Raw genomic sequence first — 12445 nt, forward strand, 5'->3', positions numbered from 1 at the left:
AGTGGCTCTCTTGGGGGGGTGTCCAGAAAGTAGGAAATGCATACTTGTTCCCCTTGTTGTGGAGGCTGATGGATGAGGCCTTGCAGGGGGTCGGGGGTGGGCTCTGCTCTGGCCCTGACTGTGCACATGCTCCTGTGTGGTTGTCCACTTACCTGTACTGTGTAGACCCCCTTACCCTGCCCAGCTGAGGATTGGCAGCTTGTGGGGTGCCTCTGTGGGCCTGAAGGAGAGATAATGGGGTGAGGGATGGCATGCCCATGATGAGCAAACTTTCTCTAGTGATTCAAGAAGGAAGCTTGGGGTACTGGAACTCCTAGCTGCTGTCCCTCCCAAGTGTGCAGTTGCTACCTTGGTGATTGCTGGAGCATGTGGGCAGAAAATCCCCTTCCCTTTGTGGTGGGGGTGGGTGCACTGGCCTGGTGGTGAGGCCATGTGCTATTTATTGTCTACTGTGGTCCATGCCTCCCCACTGAGTCATGGGAGGGTCCTGTGGGGCCCTGCTTGGCATCCAGCAAGTTGGGGGTTGTGTGTGTGCCATATGTGTGGTTGGTCCTGTGGTGTGAGCTCATGGGGAAGGGGGGTGTGGAGTGCAATGCCTGGTTGGCCCTGGCTTCCCCAGCCCCACGACTGTGGTGAGGAGGAGCCTATTGTGCCTGCCCTTGCCCCTTAGCTGCAGCCAGTGGCAGTGTGTGGTCTCTGTCTGGGCTGCTTTGCTTGAGAGCATGTCCCTAGGATGGTTGAGCCTTGGGGACAGACTAGATAGAAGGTCTGTTGAGGATGGATGGAGGTAGATAGGTGGATGGCATGAAAGGCCTTGGTGGCAGGACTGGGTTATAGGACCTGCCCTGGGGATGGCCAGGATTGGCTGGTGTCCCAGGTGGTGTCCCAGGACTGCCCTCATATGTGGGTGGTGGTGAGATCCCATGCTGGTTTTCCTGGTGGCCTGGCCATGTCTTGGTGTTTTCTGGGCCCCAGATGGTACCTGTGCTCCTATCCTATGGCCCCTGCCATGCATGCTTACTGGCCCCTCCCTGCCACTGCTGGCCTTTTCTCCTTGTCCTGAATGTGTGACTGCCTGTGTTGCCTTGCCTGATGTGGGTATTGTCCCCTGGCCTCTCCATTGGCTGGTGGTATCCCTGGGTGGAACAATGCCCTTATGTGGTAGGAGAGTGTTCTCTTTGGCTGGCTGTGGCTCTGGGTGTGTAGGTGGTTGTGGGCATGAGCCCCATGAGGGTGGGGGGTGCCAGTCCATTGTCCCAGGTGTGTTGTGGGGACTGTTCCTGTGCTGGGAGGCCTCTGGTAGATCTCACTAGATCCTGTGGTGCACCCTGGTGGATGACTTGTGTCTCCTGGGTTGCTTTGAGCCATTCCCCTTGTTGGTGGTATGTGGCCACCCCACCCCCACTGCTGGTTCTGTGGTGTTGGTCTCATGTGGCTGAACCTTGTTGGTGCCCCTCTCTGTCCATCTGCCTCGGTTTGCTCCTTGTATGCAGCGCCCTGGAGCAGTGCCCTGGTGGGTCTCACTTCCTGGGCCTGCTGTGGCCCCCATCTGCCCATTTTGGTGCCACCTGTCTGCCACTGCTGTCACATGCTGGATGAGGGGGAGCATCTGTGACCCCTGCCCCCACCCCCCCACTGAGCCCTGCTCTGATGCACTTGCCTTAGTGTGGGTCAGGTCTCTGGTCTCTGTGGGCTGGATGCCCTGTCCTCACTGCCCAGTATCACCCATCCCTCTGGGGTTGGTGGAAAAGATGGACAGTTAAGTGTACATTGGCCATACCTGGAGTGGCCTGGCTCCCAGGACCACCTGGGCAGGTAGGCTTGTGAGGGGGTGGGGCATAGGAGCTGTCCTTCCCTTGTACCTTGGTGGGGTAGTGGTGGACCACTGTGACCACTGAGGACTGAGGGTGTGTGTGATCATTATTGGCAAGGGTAGGAAGTGGTAGTGGGATGATTGGCTGGGTTTCCCACACTTCTCAGTGCTTTAATGAAACACCCTCCTGGCTTAATCACCTCCTGGGCATTCTGGTTCACATGCCTCAATGTGTCACATCCTGGGACTATGTCTCAGCTATCTTGGGACTATCCCCCAGCTCACATCATGGCATGCCTGTTCCCATGTGTTCACTCCGCTACCTGGTTGATCCTGTCAGTAATGTTTGAAACATTAAGCAGAGCATGTCTAAAGAACACCTGGTACAGGAAAACTTGAAAAGGGTGTGGTGCTGGGCTCTGCTGGGGTGCTGAACTCTACAGTTTTGAAACCATATCTCTAGGGGAGCAAAGGTAGGTAGGCACATCAGAACATGTGATGTCCAATTCACCATGCTGGTGCCTCTGAAGCAACTATAAGAAAGCCTGCATGGAAGATTGGCCTGTGGTCTGTAAGGCCCAGGGTGATTTCTACTGGGGCATTTTTTGCAAGTGAATCCCTTGGATTGGAAAATGAAGGGTACTTGAATGGAAACAAGTGAGAATGGTTAGCATGGGAGGCCCGAAGCAGCCAGGAACTCCCCTGGGAGGATGAGGTGTGCTCGTTCATTGGCAGCGGCCCCCAGGGAAGGCGCCTGCGTGTCCGGGACGCCCGTGGCCGCCAAGAGCTCATCTAGGAGGCTCGTCGAGCTTGGAAGGCTGGGGGCCTGGGGCTGCGGCTCCAGCGGAGGGGCCGTGCCTTCGCCGGAGGGTGACTCCGGCCACCGCGGGATGTGTGTCTCCGGCTGCCCAGGCGGCAGGATGGCCCCTTGCCCAGGCAGCCCGGGGGCCGTGACGGCAGGGGAGCACGCGGCCCAGGGAGCTGCTCCCTGGGGAGGAGGCGGTGGCCTCCCACTTGGCTGGAGGGCCGCCGGGCTGGGCTGGACCACGAAGATCATCAACGGCTGGCCCACGCAGACCCCAGAGGCAGCCCCGGGCACCCAGAAAGTGGGGGCCCCAAAAGGAGCAGCTGCAGCCAAGGGTGGCATGCTCTCCTGTGGCTGAGAGGGGCGAAGGGGAGGAGAGGTGCTCTGGACAGCGGGTGGGGCCCTTCGGTCCTCTGGAGCAGGAGTCGTCGTCGTGGCTGGTGCGCCGCCTGGCCCCTGGGCCCGGCCGTTGCCGGGCCCGCTTGGGCTCCGCTGGGGGTGCCGAGCTCTTCGGTTTTGAAACCATATCTAGGGGAGCAAAAGGCAGACAGGCACATCAGAAGCCGTGGCCGTCCAGATCACCCACCGTGCTGGCGCCGCGGCGGCGCCCGTTCGACAGCCCGCCCGGCCGCCCGGCCTCTGGTCTGTCAGGCCCAGGGCGACTTCTGCAGGGCCATTTTCTGCAAACGAATCCCTTGGCCCTGGGAAATGAGGGGTGCCCGCACGGCCAGAAGCGGCCCAAAACCCTCCACTCAGGCCGCCGACTTTCGGCCCCTTCCCCCCCAAGCCCCAGCCCCAGCCCCAGCCTACGTGTATCCAGCTCCAGACGCTTGGCAGGGCTGAACCCTCCTTGCTCCTGGGCCACGTCCTGGGCCCGTGCGCTGGCTGGAGAACTTACCTGGATGCGAGGTTCTGGGATTCCCGTCTGACGGGCCAGTTCCTCCCTGGCGGCAATCCCCGGGAAGCGATCCCTCGTGAAGGCTTGCACGAGGATCCTGGTCTGAGAAGGAGAGATGACTGTCCTCTTTCTCCGGGCCTCTCTGGCCGAGTCTTCTACCAACGAAAGGAACACACCGAGAGGGGAGGACGTTAAGGCCCGTGGGGCGTTCACGGCACAGACACCCTAGAGGGTGTGGAGGGGAGGGAGAGGCCCACACCCCTGAATCACTACAGGGGGCTCTGCCGCCGGGGCAGGGCTCTAAGGAATACACCCACAGATGGATCGCGTGCCTGGGTCCCTGGTGGGCGCGTGCGTGTGCACGCACACTCCCCACACACGCATGTCCCTGGGTGTCTCTCTCCTCCTCCGGCCTTGCCGCCGAGTGCCCTGAAGCATGGTCCTCGGCCAAGGCTGCCCGGGCAGCCGGAGCCTAAGGTTCCCGACGGGGGCTGGGGAGGGGGTGCAAAGGGGGAACCCTGCGGCCCGCCCACGCCGACTGGGGGCGTCTTGCCCCGACCTGGGACACTGATGGGGGCAGCAACCACACAGCCCTGTTTCCTCCTCCTCCTCACCCCCCCTCCCCCCTCCCCCCTAACCCCCACCCCCACCCCCGTGGTGTTTCTGGGCCTCCCGTGCTCATCCACCAGCAGAGAGTATTCTCTGGCAAGAGGGGGGAGGGTTCGGGACCCCCTCTGGGGGACTTGCCTTTGGAGAGAACGCTGGCTAATTTACCTTGAGAGGAAGACTGAGGTCGGGGAGGTGGCGACGGTGGCCTGGGCGTGGACGTTGGCCCCCCTTCCCCTTCTTGGCGCACGTGTTCAGACGGCGGCCGGCTCTGCTTTGACCGTCTTCTACGTTGGTTTTGAAACCAGACCTAGGGGCAAACAGAGAGAATTCCTTCTCAGGAGAAAGGCCGCCAGATGCTTTCAGCTGCCTTGGATCGGCATGGAGAGCCTTGAAAGGGAGAACGGGTGGAGAGGCGGGGGGCCTACCTGAACTCTGCTTTCGTCAATGCCGAGCTCTCGGGCCAGTCGTTCTCTGGTCGCTATCCCAGGGTAGGGGTTCTGTTGAAAGAGCGCTTGCAGGGCGTCCTTCTGGCTCGGCTTCAGAACGAGCCTCCTCCTTCGAGATCCTGTGGCGATGGGGCCTGTGGAAGAAGAGAAGAAAGGGAAGCGCCTCAGACCAGAGCACCTGGTGGAGGACTCGACGGAGGAGCCCAAGCATGCTCCCCGCCCAGGGCAGTTGCCCCTGTGCCTGAGCAGAGCCGGGAGCCCGGGGACGGGGTGTGCATTTGGAAGTCGCTTGGCTACAGCCCGACAGCCAGGCTGAGAGGCAAGGGGCGGTAGCCCCCACACCCACCCCCACCCAGGCCGGAATGCAAGAAACGCGAGCAAGCAGAAAGGAAACCAAACCCAGCCCCAAAACAAAGGCGGCAAAGAGTCCCCACCCCCCACCCCCACCCCCACCCCCCCAACGAAGACCACGACACTATCCCGCCGCATGTTTCCACCCGTCTGGTCGAGATGCCTGGGAAACGTCTGGATGGGGCTTCTCCCACATTTCCCTCCATCACGATGCCAACGGGAGGGGACCTGGCTTCTCCGGGCTAACACGAGCACGGGCCATATTTGCCGCCAGTAGCGGAAAAGGAAAGGGAAACGAAGCGAAGCCCAACCCTCAATGGCAGAAGGCACCAGGCCATTGTTGTGAGAAAGCCACTGAAGGAGGCCAAGCCCCAGAGCTCCCCGACTCCCATTCCGGCAGGAAGAGGAGGATAAAGGGCCCCATCCCAGCCCCCGCAACCCCCACCCCCACCCCACCCCACCCCACCCCTTCAAACAACACCGTCTTCCCAGAAAAGAGAAGGGAGAAGCCACGTGTGTGCCAAAGGAGCAAAACGAACAAACGATGCCCCTTTGGGCACAGCCGACTCCTGGGAACCGTGGCCCCAGCCGGCCGGTCCCTGCCGTTCTCGGTGGTGGGTGGACACGTTTGCCGTGAACCCGTGGCCGAGGCGACCCACGGATCCCCCGAGACGTGACCCGACCCCAGGGACCCGAGGGCGAACGTACCGCGTGAGGTGCTGGAGGAGCCGGACGAAGCCATGGTGGGAGAGCCGCACGGACGCTGCAGACTGCTGGCCTAGTGGGCCGGGACCCAGCCGCTCAGGACCTTGGAGAGCGGGAGGCGGCTCCGCCCCTATTTATGTAAATAGGGGTGGGTGCGTAGATGGAGGGGACGCCCCTGGCCTCTTTCGCAGGAGAGACCCTGGACAAGAATCCAGTGGAGCCAGTGGGCTTCCACGGGCCCGGCCCGTGCCCCAGACCCCCAAGGTCCACCGTTGGGCTGGGCGGGCAGTTCGGGGGCTTTGGTTTGTGGCCCTCCCACGCAGCGGGTGGGGTCAACCCCGGGCCCAGGGGCCGTCAGCAGTGCCCAGAGAGCTAACTGCCCGGGAATTCCCCTGGGGTCCCTTTGACGTGGCCGGCCACGCCCCCTTGCCCAGCCTGCCTTGCCTTCCAAGCCGCTCTGGGTTTTCCCGCCTTTTCACATTCCACACGTCCCTTGACCTCAATTGCCCCCGCCGGCTCCTGCGAGGCATGGCGGGACACCCGATGCTCTCTCCAATGCCTCCACCGAGATCCCTCGCTTTCCTTGCCTCCGTTCCCCGCGCCCCTCCCCAACTCCTCCGTGCCCTCTTGGCGTCCTTTCCCTGCAGCAGTCCCAGACCACCACCCCCAGGGCTTTGAGCCGCCTGGAGCTCAAGGCTCCGGCCAGAGATGTGAAGGGCCAGCGTCTCAAACAGCAGCTCATGCCATTTGGGGCTTCTTCATGTGGAGCCTGAGGCCCGCGTCTCCCCAGCCCACCCCCCAGCCCAAGTGCCCTGGAGATACCCGCGAAAGGGGACAGACAGTGTACAACCTACCCCCTGCGCGCCCCCCCCCCAACACACACACACACACACACACACACACACACACACACACACACACACACACTGTTAGGGAGGAGGTTCCACTAAGCCAAGGAAGGAAGCATGGACGTTCTGGACACAACGGAGCCGTCACCCGTGCGCCAACAAGGTGACATGGAAAGAGCGTGTGCTTTCTCGAAGACATGGAGGGCGGCGAGGAGGAGGAGGAAATCAGGAGGCCGGAGCAGACAAAGGAGGAAGAAGGCGGTGTCAAGCACCGCGGGGGATGGACGATGAGAGGCACTTCTCTTTGCGCGGTGAACAGGGTGAAAAGAGTGAACTGAAAAGAAACGAACGAGCCACAGCAGCACACCACCACCGCACCCCACCCCCCCCCCCCCCCCGCCCCCAACTCCCCCTGCCCCCACCCCACCGTCTGGGCCGATGTATTCTTTGGCCAGCCGGGCTTCTAAACCCACCACGGGGCTTCACGTGAGAACAGGCAGGCGTTCGTATGTACTTCAAAACCATGGGGCCTGTGAAACTCAGGAACGGGTTTGCAAGTAAAGCACGTATGTCTGTCTGTATGTCTGCCGGTGACGGGAGGATGCTGGCGGCAGGGCGAGCTGAGTCACTGTACTGTGAGGGTCAGAGAGAGAGACAGGGAGATGACGGGCCTTTGCAGATATACGACCGGGCATGTGGGCACACATGGACAGGGAGTCTGGTCGTGAAAGCGGTTGTGTGGGTAGGTCCCTACTGCTGGCTCCGAGGATCTGACCTCCGGACACCCGCCCAGAGAAGGCACCTTGAAACCCAGGGAAACGTGTCCCTGACGCAGCATTCTAGGGACACCTGCAGGGCGTGCCGGGGGCTTGAAGCTGAGTCCCAGACGCGGGCTCTGCCCACCCCCCACCCCACCCCCTCCCCCGACCCCCCTCTCCCTCCCTCCCTCTGTCCCCAACTCCCCCCGCCTCCCTCCCTCTCCCGCTCTCCCACTCAGCCTTCCCCAACTCTCTCCCTGCGCCCCCCACCCACTCGGCCCCCTCCCACCTGGCACCTCCCACCCTCCCACCTTTGCACTCCCCGGTCTCCCGCTCCCCCTCCCTCTGCTGCCCCTGGCATAGGGAAGGAGTTCTCCTGTGTGGACTGCTGGAAAGACGGGACCAGAAGACAGAAGAGCCAGACACAAAGAACTTGTGCCGGGCACGGGGTTTCTTTCCCGGGCCCATGGAATGTTCCCTCTGAGGCAGCCCCTTGGTCACTGCCATGCAGGGAGGGCTTGAGGCTTCAGGGAGGGTGTCCCCGTTTGGGGCGGGGCCCAGCTTCCCAAAGGTCCAGCACTCGGGTTTGTCCCCAGGGTTGTCCGTAGACATCCCGTCTGTATTCTCTCCTCTTCCCACACAAAACAGCTCCCACCCACCCACCCACCCTCCCTCCCTTTCCCCGAGCTCCGTGGCCCCACATCCCAGGCAAGGAGACCTGAACGTGGCTAGGGGGAGAAGGTGGCCCCTTCCTTCCTCTCCCTCTAAGCCCCAGGGCCTGGGGAGCCTGGCAGCATGTCGAGGAGGGCCTGGTACTCGTCCTCACTGAGGGGTGTTTCCAGGGTGGCCTCAACTCCTTCTTCCCCCGCAGGGGACCCCGGGGAAGACCAGGGCGTGTCCTGGATGGCCGTGGCAGCCAAGATTTCCTCTAGGAGGCTGGGTGGCCCGGGGAGGGCTGGGTGGGGCCCTGCGACGACAGGAGAGGACCCCGGAGAAGGGCCCGGCGAGCCCGGGAGGCCCGCGGCAGCCAGGAGCTCGCCCGGGAGGGCGAGGTGTGCTCGTTCATCGGCAGAGGGCCCCAGGGAAGGCCCCGGCGTGTCCGGGGTGCCCGTGGCCGCCAAGAGCTCGTCTAGGAAGCTGGGTGCCCCTGGGAGGGCAGGGCCCACCCCTTCGTCGGCAGCGGCCCCCGGGGAAGGCGCCTGCGTGTCCGGGACGCCCGTGGCCGCCAAGAGCTCATCTAGGAGGCTCGTCGAGCTTGGAAGGCTGGGGGCCTGGGGCTGCGGCTCCAGCGGAGGGGCCGTGCCTTCGCCGGAGGGTGACTCCGGCCACCGCGGGATGTGTGTCTCCGGCTGCCCAGGCGGCAGGATGGCCCCTTGCCCAGGCAGCCCGGGGGCCGTGACGGCAGGGGAGCACGCGGCCCAGGGAGCTGCTCCCTGGGGAGGAGGCGGTGGCCTCCCACTTGGCTGGAGGGCCGCCGGGCTGGGCTGGACCACGAAGATCATCAACGGCTGGCCCACGCAGACCCCAGAGGCAGCCCCGGGCACCCAGAAAGTGGGGGCCCCAAAAGGAGCAGCTGCAGCCAAGGGTGGCATGCTCTCCTGTGGCTGAGAGGGGCGAAGGGGAGGAGAGGTGCTCTGGACAGCGGGTGGGGCCCTTCGGTCCTCTGGAGCAGGAGTCGTCGTCGTGGCTGGTGCGCCGCCTGGCCCCTGGGCCCGGCCGTTGCCGGGCCCGCTTGGGCTCCGCTGGGGGTGCCGAGCTCTTCGGTTTTGAAACCATATCTAGGGGAGCAAAAGGCAGACAGGCACATCAGAAGCCGTGGCCGTCCAGATCACCCACCGTGCTGGCGCCGCGGCGGCGCCCGTTCGACAGCCCGCCCGGCCGCCCGGCCTCTGGTCTGTCAGGCCCAGGGCGACTTCTGCAGGGCCATTTTCTGCAAACGAATCCCTTGGCCCTGGGAAATGAGGGGTGCCCGCACGGCCAGAAGCGGCCCAAAACCCTCCACTCAGGCCGCCGACTTTCGGCCCCTTCCCCCCCAAGCCCCAGCCCCAGCCCCAGCCTACGTGTATCCAGCTCCAGACGCTTGGCAGGGCTGAACCCTCCTTGCTCCTGGGCCACGTCCTGGGCCCGTGCGCTGGCTGGAGAACTTACCTGGATGCGAGGTTCTGGGATTCCCGTCTGACGGGCCAGTTCCTCCCTGGCGGCAATCCCCGGGAAGCGATCCCTCGTGAAGGCTTGCACGAGGATCCTGGTCTGAGAAGGAGAGATGACTGTCCTCTTTCTCCGGGCCTCTCTGGCCGAGTCTTCTACCAACGAAAGGAACACACCGAGAGGGGAGGACGTTAAGGCCCGTGGGGCGTTCACGGCACAGACACCCTAGAGGGTGTGGAGGGGAGGGAGAGGCCCACACCCCTGAATCACTACAGGGGGCTCTGCCGCCGGGGCAGGGCTCTAAGGAATACACCCACAGATGGATCGCGTGCCTGGGTCCCTGGTGGGCGCGTGCGTGTGCACGCACACTCCCCACACACGCATGTCCCTGGGTGTCTCTCTCCTCCTCCGGCCTTGCCGCCGAGTGCCCTGAAGCATGGTCCTCGGCCAAGGCTGCCCGGGCAGCCGGAGCCTAAGGTTCCCGACGGGGGCTGGGGAGGGGGTGCAAAGGGGGAACCCTGCGGCCCGCCCACGCCGACTGGGGGCGTCTTGCCCCGACCTGGGACACTGATGGGGGCAGCAACCACACAGCCCTGTTTCCTCCTCCTCCTCACCCCCCCTCCCCCCTCCCCCCTAACCCCCCACCCCCACCCCCGTGGTGTTTCTGGGCCTCCCGTGCTCATCCACCAGCAGAGAGTATTCTCTGGCAAGAGGGGGGAGGGTTCGGGACCCCCTCTGGGGGACTTGCCTTTGGAGAGAACGCTGGCTAATTTACCTTGAGAGGAAGACTGAGGTCGGGGAGGTGGCGACGGTGGCCTGGGCGTGGACGTTGGCCCCCCTTCCCCTTCTTGGCGCACGTGTTCAGACGGCGGCCGGCTCTGCTTTGACCGTCTTCTACGTTGGTTTTGAAACCAGACCTAGGGGCAAACAGAGAGAATTCCTTCTCAGGAGAAAGGCCGCCAGATGCTTTCAGCTGCCTTGGATCGGCATGGAGAGCCTTGAAAGGGAGAACGGGTGGAGAGGCGGGGGGCCTACCTGAACTCTGCTTTCGTCAATGCCGAGCTCTCGGGCCAGTCGTTCTCTGGTCGCTATCCCAGGGTAGGGGTTCTGTTGAAAGAGCGCTTGCAGGGCGTCCTTCTGGCTCGGCTTCAGAACGAGCCTCCTCCTTCGAGATCCTGTGGCGATGGGGCCTGTGGAAGAAGAGAAGAAAGGGAAGCGCCTCAGACCAGAGCACCTGGTGGAGGACTCGACGGAGGAGCCCAAGCATGCTCCCCGCCCAGGGCAGTTGCCCCTGTGCCTGAGCAGAGCCGGGAGCCCGGGGACGGGGTGTGCATTTGGAAGTCGCTTGGCTACAGCCCGACAGCCAGGCTGAGAGGCAAGGGGCGGTAGCCCCCACACCCACCCCCACCCAGGCCGGAATGCAAGAAACGCGAGCAAGCAGAAAGGAAACCAAACCCAGCCCCAAAACAAAGGCGGCAAAGAGTCCCCACCCCCACCCCCACCCCCACCCCCCCAACGAAGACCACGACACTATCCCGCCGCATGTTTCCACCCGTCTGGTCGAGATGCCTGGGAAACGTCTGGATGGGGCTTCTCCCACATTTCCCTCCATCACGATGCCAACGGGAGGGGACCTGGCTTCTCCGGGCTAACACGAGCACGGGCCATATTTGCCGCCAGTAGCGGAAAAGGAAAGGGAAACGAAGCGAAGCCCAACCCTCAATGGCAGAAGGCACCAGGCCATTGTTGTGAGAAAGCCACTGAAGGAGGCCAAGCCCCAGAGCTCCCCGACTCCCATTCCGGCAGGAAGAGGAGGATAAAGGGCCCCATCCCAGCCCCCGCAACCCCCACCCCCCACCCCCACCCCCACCCCCTTCAAACAACACCGTCTTCCCAGAAAAGAGAAGGGAGAAGCCACGTGTGTGCCAAAGGAGCAAAACGAACAAACGATGCCCCTTTGGGCACAGCCGACTCCTGGGAACCGTGGCCCCAGCCGGCCGGTCCCTGCCGTTCTCGGTGGTGGGTGGACACGTTTGCCGTGAACCCGTGGCCGAGGCGACCCACGGATCCCCCGAGACGTGACCCGACCCCAGGGACCCGAGGGCGAACGTACCGCGTGAGGTGCTGGAGGAGCCGGACGAAGCCATGGTGGGAGAGCCGCACGGACGCTGCAGACTGCTGGCCTAGTGGGCCGGGACCCAGCCGCTCAGGACCTTGGAGAGCGGGAGGCGGCTCCGCCCCTATTTATGTAAATAGGGGTGGGTGCGTAGATGGAGGGGACGCCCCTGGCCTCTTTCGCAGGAGAGACCCTGGACAAGAATCCAGTGGAGCCAGTGGGCTTCCACGGGCCCGGCCCGTGCCCCAGACCCCCAAGGTCCACCGTTGGGCTGGGCGGGCAGTTCGGGGGCTTTGGTTTGTGGCCCTCCCACGCAGCGGGTGGGGTCAACCCCGGGCCCAGGGGCCGTCAGCAGTGCCCAGAGAGCTAACTGCCCGGGAATTCCCCTGGGGTCCCTTTGACGTGGCCGGCCACGCCCCCTTGCCCAGCCTGCCTTGCCTTCCAAGCCGCTCTGGGTTTTCCCGCCTTTTCACATTCCACACGTCCCTTGACCTCAATTGCCCCCGCCGGCTCCTGCGAGGCATGGCGGGACACCCGATGCTCTCTCCAATGCCTCCACCGAGATCCCTCGCTTTCCTTGCCTCCGTTCCCCGCGCCCCTCCCCAACTCCTCCGTGCCCTCTTGGCGTCCTTTCCCTGCAGCAGTCCCAGACCACCACCCCCAGGGCTTTGAGCCGCCTGGAGCTCAAGGCTCCGGCCAGAGATGTGAAGGGCCAGCGTCTCAAACAGCAGCTCATGCCATTTGGGGCTTCTTCATGTGGAGCCTGAGGCCCGCGTCTCCCCAGCCCACCCCCCAGCCCAAGTGCCCTGGAGATACCCGCGAAAGGGGACAGACAGTGTACAACCTACCCCCCTGCGCGCCCCCCCCCCAACACACACACACACACACACACACACACACACACACACACACACACACACTGTTAGGGAGGAGGTTCCACTAAGCCAA

The 12445-nt window shown here is 63.7% G+C and overlaps 1 protein-coding gene across 1 annotated transcript; it reads right to left on the reverse strand.

Annotated features, from left to right (window-relative positions):
• Window positions 1-2586: 2586 nt before the first annotated feature.
• Window positions 2587-7845, reverse strand: LOC112447312 (uncharacterized). Its single transcript, XM_059888856.1, has 6 exons — window positions 7545-7845; window positions 5462-5757; window positions 4486-5276; window positions 4291-4432; window positions 3884-3988; window positions 2587-3741 (listed from the first exon to the last, which is right to left on the reverse strand). Exons 1-6 carry the CDS (start codon window positions 7843-7845, stop codon window positions 3175-3177), a joined length of 2202 nt encoding a protein of 733 aa, XP_059744839.1. The 3' UTR covers window positions 2587-3174.
• Between the last annotated feature and the right edge of the window lie 4600 nt (window positions 7846-12445).

Source organism: Bos taurus, chromosome 7, assembly GCF_002263795.3.
Source record: "Bos taurus isolate L1 Dominette 01449 registration number 42190680 breed Hereford chromosome 7, ARS-UCD2.0, whole genome shotgun sequence".
Lineage (NCBI taxonomy): Eukaryota > Metazoa > Chordata > Mammalia > Artiodactyla > Bovidae > Bos > Bos taurus.

What these genes read in the sequence shown, in the direction of transcription:
- LOC112447312 (XM_059888856.1), bottom strand. Translation starts at nt 7,845, where the DNA reads ATGTCTACGGACAACCCTGGGGACAAACCCGAGTGCTGGACCTTTGGG. An exon ending in ACCTCAGTCTTCCTCTCAAG is followed by an intron (nt 3,989 to 4,290) that starts GTAAATTAGCCA and finishes CGGGAACCTTAG; the next exon opens with GCTCCGGCTGCCCGGGCAGC. An exon ending in GACATGCGTGTGTGGGGAGT is followed by an intron (nt 3,742 to 3,883) that starts GTGCGTGCACAC and finishes CACACCCTCTAG; the next exon opens with GGTGTCTGTGCCGTGAACGC.